Source organism: Prunus persica, chromosome G1, assembly GCF_000346465.2.
Source record: "Prunus persica cultivar Lovell chromosome G1, Prunus_persica_NCBIv2, whole genome shotgun sequence".
Taxonomy (NCBI): domain Eukaryota; kingdom Viridiplantae; phylum Streptophyta; class Magnoliopsida; order Rosales; family Rosaceae; genus Prunus; species Prunus persica.
In genome coordinates this window covers 42858571-42878038 of record NC_034009.1, presented here as the reverse complement: position 1 = coordinate 42878038, position 19468 = coordinate 42858571, and the positions used below count along the sequence as shown (strand labels likewise).

At 38.2% G+C, this 19468-nt stretch overlaps 1 protein-coding gene across 2 annotated transcripts; it reads right to left on the bottom strand.

Annotated features, from left to right (window-relative positions):
- LOC18790488 (protein FAM91A1) lies at positions 101-8973 on the bottom strand. 2 transcript variants are annotated; one of them, XM_007225319.2, is made up of 12 exons: positions 8841-8973; positions 8353-8494; positions 7966-8083; positions 7438-7534; positions 6367-6473; positions 5854-5976; positions 5572-5725; positions 5104-5164; positions 4614-4993; positions 2279-3890; positions 1449-1867; positions 101-642 (listed from the first exon to the last, which is right to left on the bottom strand). In XM_007225319.2, exons 2-11 carry the CDS (start codon positions 8478-8480, stop codon positions 1612-1614), a joined length of 3036 nt encoding a protein of 1011 aa, XP_007225381.1. In that variant the 5' UTR covers positions 8481-8494; positions 8841-8973; the 3' UTR covers positions 101-642; positions 1449-1611. The 2 variants fall into 2 exon arrangements, with proteins under 2 accessions (XP_007225381.1, XP_020409985.1); XM_020554396.1 differs by lacking the exons at positions 7438-7534; positions 7966-8083; positions 8353-8494; positions 8841-8973 and having other exon boundaries at positions 473-642; positions 5854-5984; positions 6367-6453.

Here is a 19468-nt window from a genome sequence, read left to right as displayed (position 1 = left end):
AAACTATAAATCACCCTAGAAATAACCTTAATTGTGATCTTTCCAAAATAAACAAAACATACAGCCTGGTATTCTTTGGTGTTACTTACAAGCATAACAATAAAATAAATACATTTATTTCTTCCACGAATTCATCCAAATAAATGAACATTTTTCCAACCATAATTAGCTAACATCAATTTTTCATTTCCGCCCACTCGAAAGAGGAGGTCCACGGAATAACTTCTTCAAAAAATAAAAAAGGAAAATACATCCTTCATCATTTTTCACCACATCATTTCGTCTACAAGTGTGACTCGTGTGAACTTATCACAGTGAAAACTCACATAAGACGTCGAGAGCAATTTTACCACACAATGCCTTTTTCTTTTCTTTCCTCAAGAATACTTTCATATATTAATGAAAATTGCAGAAATAAATGTGCATCATTTTTTATCCCCACCTCCCTAAAAGAACAAAGAATTAAGGAAAGTAAAATGAAACAAAAGTGTGTATTGTTTAATTGGTGGGCATAAATCACCAGGATCTAAGCACCATGTCCACTTAAGTGTATATTTAAGCAAAACCATATATTCTTTTCACTGTAGTTACAAACCCGGGGTGTATCCGTAATCTGACAAAGTTTTGTACGAAAACGCCTTCCTGCATTAATATAACAGGTATCAAGCAAGTGAAATTATAATAGAAACAAAAAGACAACAGACCTAGGAAAGGAGGATTTATGAGACGTAATAAAATATGAACCAATATTGGGCAAAGCAAAAGGGGAAAACTTACAGAGGTAGTCAGTTTCAGAAAGGAAAACCTTCCAGTCAGTACTATTTCATAGACAGAAAATAATGTTTTCAGATGCTCAACTCAAGAGCTTTGCACTTGATGACAGCAAATAATTTTAATTTAATCTTCTTCTTTTTTCAAATTAGGGCCCATGCACTTCAACATAAACAAGTGTCTCACAAAGTCTGCAAATAAATTTGAGGGGCGATACAATCAGATGTTCTAACCTCATCACCAACTACTCAGATTAGGTCTTTTACTAGGCAACTAAAGAGAGCCAGAACATGGAATCAGGAAACTAATTTTAAAGCCTGTATCTTTAAAGTAGCACGGGTCAACACCTTTAACTTCTTTTAAAAAGCAAAACAAAAAATGGTCCTTGTCAAAGCAATCCAAGTAGATTGAAGATACATCAGATTGGACTACTGAAGCTGTCATTTTGTCCCAAAAGAAAAAAAAAAGAAGGTTATTTAAGGTTTGAAAATAAAATCGTGATTCTACAAGAATACTAACTACACAGGTCATTTGTGACAGTTATGTCAAGCACAATCAGGAATTAAAGAGATACCTGCAGAAATTTTTATTTTATTTTATTTTATTGGAACTCATCTGCAAAGAGTACTAGTCATTCAATTAATTACATTAATCAATAAGAAACTCCTGGTATTTACCTTTGAACAAAGCTGGAGCTGATGCGCATTGACCAACCTCAAAGATGAGCAGACGAGCCAACTAATCAGAATAAAACAAGCGTGAAGGACATGACAATTCCTAATTGTTACTCACTAGTAACATGATGAATTCTTCTATATACGCCATCCAAGCAAGATTCTATCATGAAGCCCTATTTTGTTGAATAACTGCAGAGGCAGCTGCTGCCTCTGCTATTAATGAGACTGGTTGACGAGCCTGTAGACAAGCACCTATCTCGAAGGGATGCAACTCAGAGCCATCAAAAACAAGATTAACACCAGGAAGGACTACTTCTCTGCTGTCAGCTTCTTCTTGCTCAACTTTTGTAGTGCTAACTGGAAGGGCTTCTTCAACAGGCCTTGTGGCAGCCTCATAAACAGGAGATAGAGCATATGATCTAAATACCAGTAAATACAAAGAGGTTAGAGCAAGTTCTGTGAATACCGTCATATACAAAGAAGCCAGAGCATATGATCTGAACAGCAGTAATTAAGAATTTAAAGCAAACAAATTGAACACAATCATATATAAAGAAGATAGAGAATATCATCTGAATACTATTAATAGACAAGTAGATAATTTATTATTCCTTATAAGGGTAAATCCATTACTTTTAAGAGACTTGTAAGTGAGAAGCATCTATGTGTCCAAAAAAACACACAAACGTAAAAATGCATTATCCAGTGAAAGTTACATTGTTCATATAGTAAATACTGTAAAAACAAAAATCTGGTAGAAATAGTAAACAAATAGATGTTAGGGAAAGGAAATGGGATGCAAAAGGAGAATAGATAAGCTTGACATAGACCTTAGAATGCTTCCATCAAAGCTCAAAACTTCAGTTCGGGAACGATGTCGGTTAGCAAGTTTGAGTCTCTGATGCTCACTCGAGGCTCCTGAAATGGGAGAAGAAGAGTCGACAAGTGGATTCCACCTTCCACTTGCATAATTCATGAGATGTCGTGAAAAGTCCTTTGATTGCTCTTTCTGGTAAAGAAGTTTAGCAGCAGGACCTGTTGCTTGGTACTCTGCACAAACATCACGCAACCTTTTCCGTAAGCTTTGCATTGCATCGTGATGTTCAGTGAGTAAATCTTTTTGAAGTAATTGCGATGAGACCACTCTTTTACATATATTATTGCATAATTTTGGACTAAATAGTGGCATCCCAAATTCGACACTCAATGGGACCCATTCAAACTTCTCATCATCAGGTGCAAAGTGGTCTGAATCTCTTTCTTTAAAAAGTTTCAACAAGCGAATATAGCCAACTGTCCACAACTCTATCTTGCTTGTCAAATCAACTAACAGAGAATTCAGCTTTGAACTTTCCTTCTCGCACATGTCCAATTCCTTCCCTATGCAAGCAACTGAACCATCAGAGTTCTTTAGGGGTAATGGAATATCCATAGTGATGATTCTTCCAGATTCATCAAGGTCAAACTTACTGAGGGGCTGCACTAGTACGGCAGAGTATTTAAGAAGTGAATTTAAACAATGTAAAAGTACGCTTCCCTTTACCAGATTTCCTTCAAACTTGCCTCCCAAACCTCCAATTGTAGAACCATCCCAAGACCACAAAAGGGCTTTCTCACAACCAGCCAGTGGGGCAGGAAGCAAGCGTAAACATTGTCCTTTCATCAGAATAACTGATAGAGGTCCACAGGCCACAGTTGAGTACAATACTAATTTCATCCAAGGTGTCATGCATGAATAAGAGGGAGGACCAAAATTAAAAGGACCTGCTGGTCCAGGAAGTACTGACGAAGGTGGAAGAGGAATCATAGACACAACAATATCATAGTCACGACGAAACAACCGATCTAAAGTTGCTGGTGCAAGAGACGCCAAGCTTTCACAGCGAAGGATATCCACTCGGAATTTATTTTTCCTCTTTAACATTTCTTTTCCAACATCTGACCCTTCATCATGCACCTGTTTCTCATTACTCTGCAGATTCAAGTCTGATTTAGGGACTTCAGTTAAGCTGGTGCTATCTTCTGATGAAGTACCAATTATTATTTCATCACTTCTATCACTAACAGGTTCAGCCAAAACAGAACCTTCCTGGGGCATCCCTGATTTCACAGAAACATCATCATCGAACCCAACTTCTTGCCCAGTCAAGTGTCCTGATTTTTCAGTCAAAGTTACATCAGCTATGAGTGTGGCCTCATCATTGTTTGAAGCTATCATATCCATGTTATTGCAAACTTCATCTGTTTTCACATCAGTTGCAACTCCTCCTGATTGAAGGCATTCCAGAACACAACGGAGGCTAAATGCATGATTTGCGAATTCCTGTAGTTCTCCTTCAAATTTTGTTCCCTCTAGTGTACTCAGATCCTTACAAAGATCCGTAATGCTAGCATGACCCAACTTTCCCGCTTCATAAAGCGTTACAGCATGAGATTTCAAACCTAGAAGAAAATATGAGAAAACAAAATAAATATAAGACTCATGTAAAAGATTCAAGTTTGAAACAATTGCAGAATGCTGCTAAAATGTTCAAGCATCGATCTGAACAGTATATAAATACTTTTAGGAAGCTGATCGAGCAAAAATTATAGTTAAGTTCCAGAAAGCCTGTCTCCCCATGTGTAAGCAGGTTCTGGGAGAAGTCTATGTCGCTTCCTAACTTAAGCACAGTCCATCTAAAGGAGAATAACCTCCACCTCTTTTGCTTGAGAAGCCGACCCTTTTTTCACATACAGATGGAGCTTGTGAAAGACTATCACCTCTATGGTAATTTTTCAATAAAGTTTAGGACACCAAAAAAAAAAGGATTTTGTGAAAAGTTGTAGTGCCACTGCAAGGTAAACCAGTACATAAAAGAGAAATTGTAAGAGGCACTGTAGTGGCTGAGAGCTCTTATGGAACTGGTAGAGCATCTGTAAAGAAGAGGTTCTAGATCATATTCTCGTTATTTTATGTATTTGTGGCCTACTGCATCCAATATGACGGTACTTCTTCTAGACATTGATATCTGTCTTAAGGTAAAGTTTCAATAACAACTGCAGATACAAGCCTCCTTATCTATTTCATCCAAGTGACTAATACGTCAGCAAGATTCAGGTTGCAGATCAGAAGTTGATGATATGCAACATAATAAACAAATTTGGCCTTCAGAAGAAGAAACAAACCTGGTGAAACAGACCCCATCATAAGATAGGATGTTATGTTAGCATCAACAACAAACGCAACACGATCATGCAAAGAACTTAGGCCATAGTTTTCTGTCCCTGAAACATCTCCTTGCAGACTAGCATCACCATCAGCAAACATATTTGCTGAGCTTATACTACGACGAGAAGCATCTTCATCACTGAGACTGTTTCTAGGAGATCCAGGTAAACTTGTATCTCGAAGAACAGATGCTGGATCAAATACTTTCACTGCCCATCCCAATCGACATGCAAAAGACGCAGCAGCCTGCAGTTGTGCAAGGTCGGCCTGTAATGTTGTTGCCAATTCGGCAACAGTTGCATGCTCGCTTGAAACAACGAAAACTGCATATAGTAACCTGAATAATAGAATTTAGAGTATTAAGATCCTGGTTTCACAGCCAGTAAACAAAATTCAAATAACAAATTGACAATTAAAAGGCATCTTCGTACTAAACAGCTGCCTTACTCCTCTATAGGATCTTCGTAAGATTGCTCCCTGTTGGAAACAAACCCTTCAAGCCTGGAAACTGGACCACAAAAATTGTTAATATTTCATCTAGTACTTGTAAAAATGTTGGTAAAACTTGAATTAGATTTGGTCAAAATTTTGGGCTTCACCAAGTACTTGTAAAGATAAAACGTAAGTATCGGAGAAGTGTGGGATTTATATGAACTTCATACAGACACAACAATTAGTATATATGATTGTAAAGTGACTCAAAAAACGAAGAATATAATGGCAACACAAAATTTAAAAGTAAAAAAAATTAAAAATTAAAAAAGTTGATCCATGACCATAAACCATCAGTGTATGTTTCAGAAGGTAAAAGTGTTTGAAACAGGGGACTCAAAAGCATTTGAAACAAGGCAGTAAACAAAGATAAAATCAGAGAGGCTAGAATTTGCAAGCCAACTGTTCATCCATACAACTGACCTTTGAAACGATCATCAGGATAAACAGGGACATCAAAGTATATTAATCCTCGTTGGTGAAGACCCTTAACAATATCAGGATCGAACAGGATATATGAATTTGCTTCCTCTTTACATATTTTATCTATTGTTGCCATTTCTTCCTCCGAGAGTTTCTACAAAGACAGTGAGTTACTGTAAGGTCAGCCAAAAAGCACATCACCAGTGTTATTTGCCGTTTGGCAATTTTTCAATAGGATGACACTGTTAAGCATTCAGTGTAATTTGGGTTCTCAAATCTCACCTTAAATTCTTCCAGTGTGAAATTCACAAGACAAATTCCCCACCATGGATCAATTGCAAAATCCACGGGTTGTGTAGGTAAAAGTTCTTTTGCAATTGACTTGTTCAGCTTCCACATAATTTTCTGGATAGCTCAAAATAAAGTAAACAACAGGTAAGACAATACAAAGTTACCCTTTATAAAGTATGCTTAACCATGGCCTTAAAGCAATCTTGAAGGTAAAGGATTTGCATTTCCATCATAAGGTTATAAAACAGAATCCAAGAAGCAGTATGTCTAGCATAAATAGGACTTAAATTACCGGCTGTAGTTGCTCTAAAATATGCCAAAGAATTCATAAATTGACTTTGTATGGAATCTTTTCCAGATATTTGTTAGAAAACCATGATACCTTCTATGGGTATCTATGTAGCCATGCAATATTTGTATCCACATACCAGGTATGCGTGCACCTTAATGTGGCCCATAAACAAGTAAATGACCCATAAAGAAACAAGCAAATTTGATTAATACCTTAGATCTGCACTTATTCATTATATCAATAAATTCGTTTCTCCCTATCCCTGTAAGCCGCAAGGCATCTGCAGCGCTAAAATTGGGGATGCTGTCATAAGGTTGTTCTGCAAATAATGTGATATGCATGAGAATGAGGATAAGCTGCTAAAAGTATATGTGAGTGTCTCAATGCATAATTTGTTTACAGAAAAGAAACTCTTAATGTAATTGTTCAGAATCTCTTTTCTTTTCTTTTCTTTTTTCAATTCAAGGTAATTGAAGGGTATATTCACAGTGAAATCCTGGACTTCTAATAAGAAAATATATTAATGTTTTGTTGCAACTTTTACCCACATACCATGCAATCGCCCCTAAGAACCTTTCATGCTTTCAACGTATCTTAACTCATCCACTGCATTTTTAAGATCTCTACTGCAATCATTTCCGGACAACTTTCCCTCATCTGATTCCCTATGAGGCACAGATACTCCCCCAGATACTTTCCGGATACGTATCCGATACTTCAAATCCTAGTTACTAAAGTAATACCATTCCTTCCATATACCTATATAATTACATATACACAGACTTGTGATTTAATAAGCGCCAGCACTATCCAACCTAAAACAAGTGAACAAACGATCTTAATACACATTTAAGCAGCATCTTCCAGCCAAATTCACACCCTTACAACAAGTTTCCGCTTTTAATTTTCCAACATAGAAGCTAAAAAGTACAACCATTATGCATTAAAAAAGGACCTATATACTTGTATTAGGTTTGAACCTCAGGTCTCCAATAATTTAAGTTGATGCTACATAAGCAGCACACGCAGGATGTTAAATCTTTGAAAGCCCTATTAGAGAATAATTTATAGTTCCAATACAAACTTATACGCATCGTTCCTCCTGCAGATAGAGTCCGCAAACTATACCTTCAATCAGACAATTATTCTAACTAATAAGAGTGTTGCAAATTGAAAAATAGCTAACATGCCTACTTTCTAAGAGAAACTTTCATACTAATCACAGTAAGAACAGTAAAATAGCAGCACATTTCAACGTATGCAGAAAGGATTTGGTAAATTACCATTTTTCATAACTTCAAAAATCATATCACAGTAATATCTGAAAGGCGACACCCGCATTACACGGCAAACATACTCCGCAAGGTGATAGGGAAATAGCTGCAAGTAATGAAATTAACATGTATTGCTTAGATGGCATAAGAAACCTATATCTGAAGTATAAGATGACATAAGGCTATAAGTCAAAAAAGCTGAATTGCTTAGATGGCTGAATTCACTTCATATGAAAATGAAAGGATGAAGCTAAGCAGCGATGTCACCCTAGTTGTTCAACGAGAACAATCTTACCAATTCACGGTGTTATATCCCAAATACAGTTTTACCAAATTAAATGCAAAACAGTAAGAAGAGAGTATATATATTTAAAATGTTCAACTTCTCCAGTTGGCCTCCAAAAAACTAAAGTTAGCGTACTTCTTTCCTTATCAAGAAGAAAGAGGCTTCCCGTAGAATGTAAACTATCAATGCACTGCAACACAGACTAATTCAAGGAAAGGACTTCTGATGAACTTCCCAAGTAAGAAACGAACCGCTAAATTCTTTCTCAAGTACCGCATCATGTCTTCATAATATTCACTTTCTTTGCATACTTTTCGAGCAAAACAAATGTTCCATGGGAGTCTTTTCTTTATGCAATGCTCAATTACCCTGCACAGAGTTAGCATATTCAAACCAATATCAGAAACCAAGGATAGCCGCTGTTGCCCTTCATCTGTGCCTTGCAGGACATTATTCAAAACTTTTCAATGAAGCAGGAATTTAAGTCCTTCCATTTCCAGTACATAAAATTAAACCATGAAACTGAATATCGATCAATTCACAGACCGAAGTACTTAACCACCCTCTATAGACAATTCTTTGAGAAGTAGAACTAAACAAATAAAGAGAGCAGTGGCAAAAACAACAGCTACTTTAACCTTCTATGCCATTCTTCTTTCGAAGACAATGTCACTTGAAGCCGTTTTGGGAGATTCTCCCACGGACATTCTTCTTTGATTGCTTTTAGTAACAACTGTTCTTCGATCGTCGCTGGAGCGTGCTGCATTTCCACTCAATTTCCTAATCAAGTGAAAATTAATCACTAACATATTCAAACAATTCAAATCATCAACACTCTACCGTACCATGCAATAAACCCCAACTATAATAAACAAACAAATAAAAAATAGATCCAGGAAAATCAAATTTTGCTATTTTTCACAAATTAAGTTGTTTTTTTAAAATTTCTTAACATCATGCTGTTGAAATCAACAATGGAGACAATAAGTAGAACAAGTCGGTATTTGGTAACCATAAAACGAATCACATTTCAGAGCTTCGGATTAGAGAATGGAAATTAGTAATGCCAGTGACGGAATAGTGGATTCTAAAAGTGAATTAACTGAAAGGTGAAGATTGTAGGTACCTGATGAAGATGACTATGGTGGATTAGTAAAACTAGGGTTTCAATTTGCTGCGTTCAGCTGCGAAGATCTGAGGAAATTGCGATGTCCAATTTTCTGAAATTTCATTCTCCACTATGACAGGTATGACCTGTTTTCGTTACTGTGGTGGTTACTCACGTTGGGTTACCGACCCGGTACAGTTGACCCGCATTTCATGTCTCGCTACGCTGGAAATGAATGTTGGGCTGATGCGGGTCGGGCCAATGTCTGGTTTTCTTTTTCTACAGAAACGCAGCACGGCGTCGTATTGCGCATATGATGTAATCACGCAACTCTAATTTCTATGTAAAAAAGGAAAATTAAACTTTATGTATTCCCTTGCTTTTTAGTTGTCAATTAGCACTTGTAATTTTATAATTGATTCTTATAAAATTATAAGATAAAAACTAATTAAAAAATGACAAGTAATACATTAAGGATTTTGGTATAAAATGTTATATTATAATGAACCTATTTGTGGAAACACAAAAAAAAAAAAACAAATAGGAAAATGTTAACTATCATTATAATAAACTATTTAAATAATTTATTTAAGATTAAGGTTATTATTGTAAGTACAAGAAGAGTTGGCAAGGGGCGAGGACTAGGTCGGCTTTGCCTCCTCCATCCCCTCCCTATATAATTTTGAACAACAATTAAATTATAGTAACTCAATTTATTTCAATTTCGATTCAAGAAAATTAGGAAATACCACCTTACATGAAATCAATATCATTTTTACTTATATAGTTTAGTAAACAACATCAAATCAAGATTTTGACTCATCTTCAATCCAATTTCTCATTACCCGGACTATAATATTATGAGGGACATAAATTTTCCGATCATTTGAATGGACCTTTGCACCCTAAAACCAAGAAGAAAATACGTGGTGTGTGTCAAAAAAACATTTTATGCGCAAGTCTTTGCAAAAGCAGTCCTAAGCAAGTAGTAGAGTTCTTAGTTTAAGGAACAATGACCTTCTCCATGAGATGGATGTTAACTTAGTTGATTTATTGTCGTGAGAGACAACTTATCGTGCGTTAATTTGGTATATTAAGACCCCTTAGTACACACATCAAGTCAATTACTTGTTTAACTTAGGAATGTAGGCTAATCACTTAATTTGGATATGTGTGATCTTTGGTTCACTAGTCTTGATGGATATGGAAATATGTGATTGTAACTAACTTATCAGATGCTTATTGACCAAGAATGGATCCTACTGTACTTCCCTTAGTTAGTCGTATTTGACCTTTTACCTTTCTAGGCTTTTGGGCTTTTGGACATGTGATGGGCCTAAGCCTCACTTTATCCTAGTAGGGGAAGCATTCTTTGCCGGCCGAGAAAAACTTAGTTACAACAGGGATTGTTTTGTTTTGTCATCCCAACTAATAATGATATGCCAAGTGGAAGTGTTATCACGTTTTTTTATAGTGTTATTGGCCACATAATTCGATATCATCTACACCTAATTAATGCTTAATTAGGCGAGGATTTTCTTTCCCGCTCATACCCAAAGGACAATTTTGTTCGTTTGGACTGGTTTACGTCCATGTATTATTGGGGCTTGAATAACTGCTTCACATATTCCATAGGAGAGAAGAGAAGTTGAAAATTTGATAGTGAAGGCTTTTTTTTTTTTTTTTGCATTGAAAATAATCAGATCTTTAACCTATTAGAATCCTCACTCATTTATCCACCTTACTCAAATATTTGACCCAACGTGAACCCAATATGAAATTCAAAATCCAAACACCAAAAACGCTTATCATAGCATTATTGGCCACATGATTATCTACACCTAATTAATGGCTAATTAGGCGAGAATTTTCTTTCCTGCTCATACCCAATGGACAATTTTGTTCCTTTGGACTGGTTTATGTCCAAGTATTATTAGGGCTTGAATAATTGCTTCCATATATTCCATAGGAAATAAGAGAAGTTGAAAATTTGCTAATGAAGGAAATTTATTTTATTTTGATTTTGCATTGAAAATAATCGATCTTTAACCTATTAGAATCCTCACTCATTTATCCGCCCTAACAAAATATTTGACCCAATGTGAACCCAATACGAAATCCAAAATCCAAACACCGAAAATGTTCTTAAAATAAGGAAAAGCTCTTTAAATATACTTTTCAATGTTTAACTGACCAAATGCATTTGGTCAAATCTACAGCAAGGCGCATTCAACTAACTAGGGTTAGGTCCAGTTATATCATACAAAACGTATATTGAGATCGAAACTATAATCGTAAAACCGTAGGTCAAGTTATGTGAGTTTCCAAATCTAATCGAGTCATAAGTGCCCCATAGTAGTCTTATGGTTAGGGTTTAAGACTTGGATTTAGCATTTGGAGGCTTAAATCCATTTTTCGAATACTAAAATAATTTTATAATAAATGAAATTCTTTCTAAATTATATTAGGAAATTAGAAATAATTTTAAAGTCCACAAAATTATTTAAGACAAGTTAATATAATTAATTTAGTATTTATTAAGTAATTTATGAAATTAATTAAAATACTTAAATACAAATTACTCATTAAATAAAGAATAATTAAAACATAAACAAGAATTATTATAATTAAATAAGGCTAAGATATTACTTAATTGGAAATATTAAGCTAAACAAACTAATTTTGTATTAAAAATTTTTTTTAAAAAGTCCATAAAATAATTACTTACTATTTATTAAGTAATTTATGAAATTAGTAAAATATTTAAATACTAATTATTCACTAAAGAAATAAAAATTAAAAGATAATTACTAGTTTAAGGAATTGAAAAAGGTTAAGATATAGCGGCTATACTGTTTGAATATTCAAATATATTTAAAGCGTATAGCCGTGCGGCTATACTGTTAAAATATTAGTATATATTTAACTCGTATAGCCGATCGGCTATACTTTTAAAAATATTCATGTATAGCCGACCGGCTCTACTATTTATTCAAAAAAATAATAAAAAGGGAGGATGTACTCCTTAAATATATATATATATATTTTTTTTTGAATAGAAACATTTTTATTCAAATTGTAAGGATCAAAACAAGGGCAATTAGAACGCAGATAAAAAGAAAAAACACTAGCCAGTGAAACAGACACAAGGCCACTCAACACATATCTAACCAACCAAACATAAAACAACCCCTTAAGATACTACGGCCAGCAGATTGCGCATAATGGTAGGATAGGGTACATCCTTAAAGGCAAGGGAAGTTGATGCCCAAAGGGCAGCCCAAAACTTCACTCTATCCCATAATTCTGCCACTCCCACTCCCTTATAATCCTCAAAAATTCTCCTGTTACGTTCTAGCCATAGGTTCCAAACCACTGCCTGCATCAGACTACCCCAGAGAATTTTGGCTTTCTTTCCCCTTCCCAAAGCATCAATTCTGATGGAAAAAAGTTCAAAGCAACCTTCTGGTATTACCCACACCGTGTTGACTTCCTTCAATAGTGGTTCCCACAACTTTAGAGAGAAAGGGCAATGAAGAAGGAGATGGTCCACGCTCTCCCCTGCCTTATTACATAGAGCACACCAGTGAGGGCTGATGCACAAATAGGGACAACGTCTCTGTAATGTATCACCTGTATTTAGTTTTCCCAACACCGCTTGCCACACAAAGATCTTAACTTTCGGAGGAGTCTTGGCCTTCCAAATTTGAGTGTACGGGGAGAAGATCTCCCCCTCACCACAATTCTGAATATGAGCACAGAAAGAATGGCAGGTGAATAGACCAGAGGGGTCAAGCTTCCATCTTCTCCTATCCAATCTGGAAGTGATCAACCTCACACCCTCCAATAAATCCAACAATCTAGCCGCCTCCGTTATCTCCAATTCATTAAGATCCCTCCTGAAACCAAAATCCCAACTGAGAGAGAACCCATCCGAGCCCGTAAAAGAGGAAATATTGTGGTTTTGCTTCCTGGACAAATTGAAGAGTCTTGGAAACACCTCTTTCAAAACACCACCCCGGTTCCAGTCATCCTCCCAAAATCTGACCCTAACTCCACAGCCTACCACGAAAACACAGCCTTGAAGAAACAAATTATAGCCGCTAGAAATGTCCCTCCAAGGGCTGCGACAAGATCCCCGAGTCGCAGGTTTAGCATCCTACCCATTTGTATCCAATCCATAAATACTTCTGATCACTTTATGCCACAGAGCATGAGGTTCGTTAGGAAACCGCCAAAGCCATTTTGCCCTCAAAGCCGCACTCCTAGCCCTCAACGAACCCACCCCTAACCCTCCACAGAATTTTGCCTTGCCCACAACCTCCCAACTCACAGCGTGGTTTCTTTTCCTATCCAAACCTTCCCACAAGAAGTCCCTCATAAGCTTCTCGATTCTATTGGCTACACCAATGGGAATTCTGAAAACGGACATGTAGTAGATCGGAATACTACACAACACAGCCTGAATCATTGTGAGTCTTCCCCCTTTGGATAGGCAAGCTCGCTTCCATTTTTGTAATCTATTCTCCACCTTTTCCACAACGGGATCCCAAAACTTGATCGCCCTGGGGTTCCCGCCTAGGGGAAGACCCAAATACGACATAGGCCAAGCCCCCACTTCGCATCCCCAAGCCCCAGCCAGCTCATTCAACAGCCCATCGTCAAGATTAATGCCAACTAGAGAACATTTTGATTTGTTAATTTTCATACCCGACACAAAACAGAACAGTTCCAGAATTTGAAGGAGATTATTCCAGTACTCTTCTTTATCCTCTATGAAAAAAATGGTATCGTCAGCGAACTGAAGGTGGGATACCTCTACCATCCCGTGCCCTGGGGAAAGTCCATGAAACTGATCAGTGTCTTGAGCTTTCTCCATAATTCTACTTAACACATCCATCACCAAAGTGAACAAGAAGGGGGAGAGCGGGTCTCCTTGTCTCAAACCCCTAGAGGCACGAATTTTACCCCTTGGTCTTCCATTAATCATCACAGAAAAATTAGCCGTCTCGAGGCAACCACGAATCCAGCTTCTCCACCTGTCCCCAAATCCTTTTCTAATCAAAACCTCATCAACAAATCTCCATTCCACGTGATCGTAGGCTTTCTCCAGGTCGATTTTGAACACCATTCCAGACTTGTTAAGCCTTCGACTTTCCTCCACCACCTCATTGGCAATCAAGGCCGCATCCAAAATTTGCCTACCCTGCACAAAAGCACTTTGATAACTAGATATAGTGCTGCCCAAGACTTCCCGCAATCTAGAAGCCAAAACTTTCGACACCATTTTGTACAAACTTGTCACCAGGCTGATAGGCCGGAAATCACTAACTTTAATGGATTCCTTCTTTTTGGGAATGAGGCAAATAAACGTCTCATTCGTGATTGCATTGATTATACCACAATTGAAGAAGTCCGCCATAACTTTCATAAGATCCTCTTTCACATATTCCCAGCAAGACTGAAAAAGAAGCATGGAAAACCCATCTGGACCTGGCGATTTATCAATCCCACAGTCGAAAACCGCCCTTTTAACCTCCTCCTCTTCAAAGGGTCTCTCCAGCCATTCAGCCTCCTCCACACTAATTGCATTCCAATTCAAACCTTCCAAGCACCACCCCGCCTCTGCGTTGCTGCTATATAGATTTTTGAAGAAGTTAATTATCTCCAGCTCTATTTCCCATTCATTGACAACCACACCAGCGCCCGCTACTTCCAGCTTCTGAATAAAATTCCTTTTCCTTCTGCCACGTGCTATACGATGAAAAAACTTGGTGTTGCTGTCCCCATCTCTTGCCCACTGGATTTTCCCCCTTTGTCTCCACTTCAACTCTTCTTTGTGGACTAAATCACTCACCATAAAGTATAAATCTTCCCTTTCTTTTCTCAGAATATTATCTAACCCTCCCTGCCCTTCCATCAAATCAAGGGCAGCAATTCTCGCCTCTGCCTCTTTCTTTGCAGAAACCAAGTCCCCAAATACTTCTTTATTCCAGTCCTTTATTTTCTGTTTTATAGTCCTCAGCCTTCTAGAGAACTTGTAACCCTCCCATCCGTTAATCTGATCTTCCCCCCACCACTATTTGAATTTCTTCTTAAACTCCGGGTGTTCTATCCACATATTTTCAAAGCGGAAAGGGCCAGGACCCCATTTCAAATTAGAGGTGTCCAACTGAATTGGACAATGATCAGAAGTAACTCTTGCCAATGCCGTATGTTTAACATGGGGGAAGGAATCTTCCCAAGCTTCAAAAAAGAGGAATCTGTCAAGTCTTCTGCACACTGCGTTTTCCCTAAAATTAGACCATGTAAAGGAAGCATTCAAGAGGTTTGGGTCTCGCAGGTTTGTGTCATCGATAAAATCATTGAAATTCTTCATACTACTTGTCATCCTACCTCCGTTAGATTTCTCAGATACAAACCTAACCACATTAAAATCCCCCCCAATACACCACTTGTTACCACACAAGCCAAACAACCCCGCTAATTCCTCCCAAAATCTTCTTCTATCCCTAGGATGGCAAAGGCCATAAATACCTGATAGCCACCAATCCCCCCCAGAAGCATCCAAAATTCTTATAGAAACAGAGAATTCCCCAATTTCAAAGTCAGAAATGGAAATAGTTTGAGAATTCCACATCACCACAATCCCACCAGACCTACCCCTTGAAGGGGCATACACCCACTCTTTGAATCTAGACCCCCAAACACCAGCTGCAAGTTTTCTATCAAAAACTTCTTTCATAGTCTCCTGCAAAATAACAATATCTGGATTTACTCGTAACAACTGCTCCTTCACCACCACCCTTTTCCTTTTGCTCCCCGAGACCTCTCACATTCCAAGACATAATCTTCATTAATTTAACTTGACCTCCCTCTTAAGCACAGTAGACTGCACACTATTCACTTCCGGTTCGACCCTAGTCAAACTCCGATTCCCCTTCCTGTCAGATTCACCATTTGATCGGCTAGATTTCGAGAGGCACCCAAGTGATAACTGCTTCCTAATGGGAACCATCGTGAGATTCAGCTTGGCCATAATCCGGGAATGTTTCTCCTCCCCCAACCTCTTTCTTCTGCTGTAACTCACAAATTCAGTTTCTTTATTCTTCTCCCTTACCATCCCATCATCATTGCCCCCCTCAATGTCTTGTGGATTCAAAGGCACAGCATCTCCGCCCCTTTCCTTACCTGGCACTCTATCGTCGCCGTTCTCGTTGCCTTCCGCACAATTTTTATCCTCCAGCCCGCCATGACCCTTCGAAACCATCCCATCAGTCGGCCCAGTCAGAATTCTAGCAACAGACCCGTCGTCGCATTCAATTACATCAATTGTCTCCTCCACCTCAGATGGGAGATCATCCTCCTCAGTCCCAACTGAAGCGATTGATCTGCCATCCACAGAATCACACGATTCATCCCCCTGTCTCTCTTCAGCCATAGTTGCAAACTCCCCTCCGTGTCCAGGTCGCACATCGTGAGTGAAGGAGACGCACCGTCTTCTAGATAGAGTCCTTCTTCCACTTAAAATACAGAACTTGGATCTAAATCTGGTTTCATGTTGAGCGGGTCCAGCCCAACTCCCATTACCCTGAAGGTTTAGTATTGGGTCGCAATTACCTCCAGTCCCAGAGTTAGATAAGGAATTAATTGCAGGATTGGGCTCAGAAATGACTTCCGAAACAGGCCCAATTTTTGGGCCTGAATTAATATCCCATTCGCAGGATTTTTTAACAACCAACTTGGTTGACCTTCTGACGAGATCTACTGGAAATTGACAAGGCTTCGTAGTTGGCTCCAGCTGTGGAGCCTGCGACCCAGATAATCTGCCAATCCCACAGATCCCACTTCCGCATTCCAATGTTCTAGCCGCCAATCTATCAAGATCCTTCTCGGTACCTTCGAAGTTCCGCTTCTCGATGTGATTGCCCCTTTCCCCCACCACGTAGGTAGAAAAAATATCCCCAGGATTGAAAAGACCGCCACCGTCGCTTGTTTCCACTGGTTTCTGGCCACCCGCCATTTTAGGCGGAGGGATCCGGGAGTTTGTGGGCCTAATCGCAGGAGATAAAGGTCTAATCTTCACAAAATAGCTCTCAGATCCTTCATTGAGAATCACAATCTCGGGGAGAAATCCGACTTGATTTTTCCTGGTTTTGATTCTTGCTTCGAATAGATACTTGAAGTTTTCCGTCCTCTGGTCCAATTCAATCAGCCCCCCACATTCATTCCCAATACGTTCGAAGAAATCTTTTCTCCACCAGTGCATAGGAAGACCAGAGACCCCAAGCCAGCCACCATAGCTAACAATTTTAGGGATATTATTTTCCAGGCCACGTTCCCAACTATATAAAAGTACGTCTGTTTGTCCCTCCATCACCAGCTTCCCTGTGCTACTAACTCTCATAGCCTCCTCTTTACTATCACAAACAAAGAAGGCCCTGTAAATCTGGTATGGAAATAGTTCAACCTCTTTATCTAACCAGCTTGATAGGGCCATCCTGATATCACTCCAAGATTGATGTAAAACTTGCCTCTCACAGGCCACCACCCAACTCCAGTTCGAATTCCCAACCGTAGTGTTGTTCTCAGTAACCGTCCTTTCTGGCCCATTCTCACTTTCTACCGCCTCCTTGTAAGTTTTACCCACCGATCTACCTTTGCCACTCGAAGGGAAAAAAATCAGCTTCGGCCGCTGGGTTGACCATGTTCGAGTTTATTCTCCCTGTCAATATGATCTCTAAATTTTCTTTCATTAAAACCCATCCGAAGTTGTTTCGACCCTGAGGAACAACTACAGTCCTAACTACTCCATGTACGCATTTCGTCAGTCGCATATGAAGACCCTTTCCATTATTAAGCTTTTCCATCCACACTTGATAAGAATCTCCCTTATACTGTCGGAAAAATCTCTGTTCTTTATTTTCCAAAAGCTTCTGCAACTCTCTGACCAGCCAATTCACACATCTAAGCTCAAGAGAAACATGGAACACACGCGCTCTAACCTTCTCTGTAATCAAGATTGATCCTCCATAGGAAAGGTCATCAACCTTGATTCTGAATTCCTTTGCTTCAATATTAAAAAACCTGGGCAAATGTCTAACACTCACCGCACCCCCTCCCACTTTCTCTCTTACTCTCAGGCCGCTCATGTCTAGTACATTTATCTTAAATATATTATATTCACACAGTATGCCCGTGCGGCTATACTATTTTTAAAAAGAAAAGGATCCGGACAAAAATCGAGAATAACCGCCCAGCTATACTATTTACCAAAAGAATAAACAGAGCAGTTAAAAAGAATTTTAATAAATGGGTATAGCCGTGCGGCTATACTGTTCCATCTATTTGTCGCCCCGTGTCAACACTTTTTTATTTTTTAATAAATTAAAAACACGGAGTATAGCCGGGCGGCTATACTATTTTTAAAAAAAAGGATGACCTTCTTTCTCTAATGTACCACGTGTCAAAAATAAGTATAGCCGCCCGGCTATACTGTTTTTAATAAAAAAATTTGTAGTGTGGCCGCCCGGCTATACTGTAAAAATGTGTTTAAGAGCAACTCCACCCATTTGCCCTTAGCCATGGCAAAGGTGGAGCTAGGGCAAGCACTATTCACGTGAATAGTGGCTGCCCTTACAAATAGTAAATTGTGTCTCCACCCGTTGCCCTTAGCCATGGCAATTACTATTCATTTTTTTGTTTTTTCCTCCTATTTTTTAATGAAAATAATTAATTTGGGTAATATTTTCAGATAATATTTTTGGGTTCGTACATATCAATATTTATTATAAAATTCATATCTCAATCGGAAAATTTTTTGGTATTTATAGAAAAAAAAAAGAGTATTTTTTTGGTATTTTTTTTTTTAAAATTCAATTTTTTTTCATTTTTTTATTGCACAAAAATTGGCTGCCGTTGGATTGGAGAAAAAAATCTGATCGGAGAGCTCAGAGTGCGACACGTGGACTTTTAGTGGTACTATAGCGCCAGACACTGTAGCATCACTGTAGCACTGCGTACTGTAGCAGCACTGTAGCTATACTGTAGCGATACTGTAGCACCAAAACGAGGGTTGGAGCTCGGGCCAACCTTGCCCTCGGGCCAGCCCAAGTTGCTGGGTCCCACCTTGCCCTCGGGCCTGGGCTGTCCGCTGGAACACCTTTTTTTTTTTTCCTCCCCTAGCCTCGGGCTGGGCTGTGCCGCTGGAGAAGCTCTAAAAGGGGCTATTCCCTTTAATACAAAAATAAAAAAAAATAAAAAAGGACTCTCCTAGTTGCATTAGTTTGTCCCTTATAAATATTAATTTGCTAGTTTCAACATATCCAAAGTGGATATTAATCTTCCACTATATGATATTTTCATGTAACTTTTATAACACATGCTATTCTTATTCAATAATATGTGAGAATTATTTGTATGTGTCTTATTGAAATTTGTTAAAACAATACGTGTATAAAACATTAAAAATACGTACGTACAAGTACAATACGACTATTGTATGTTTGCTTTTTTTAAAACGTGAGACGTGTATAGAACACGAATGTATTATTGAAAAATACGTATGTACGTACACACATATACTATTTATAAAGACACAATGTGTACACGAATGTAAGTTAGTAAGTTAACGTATGTACGTACAA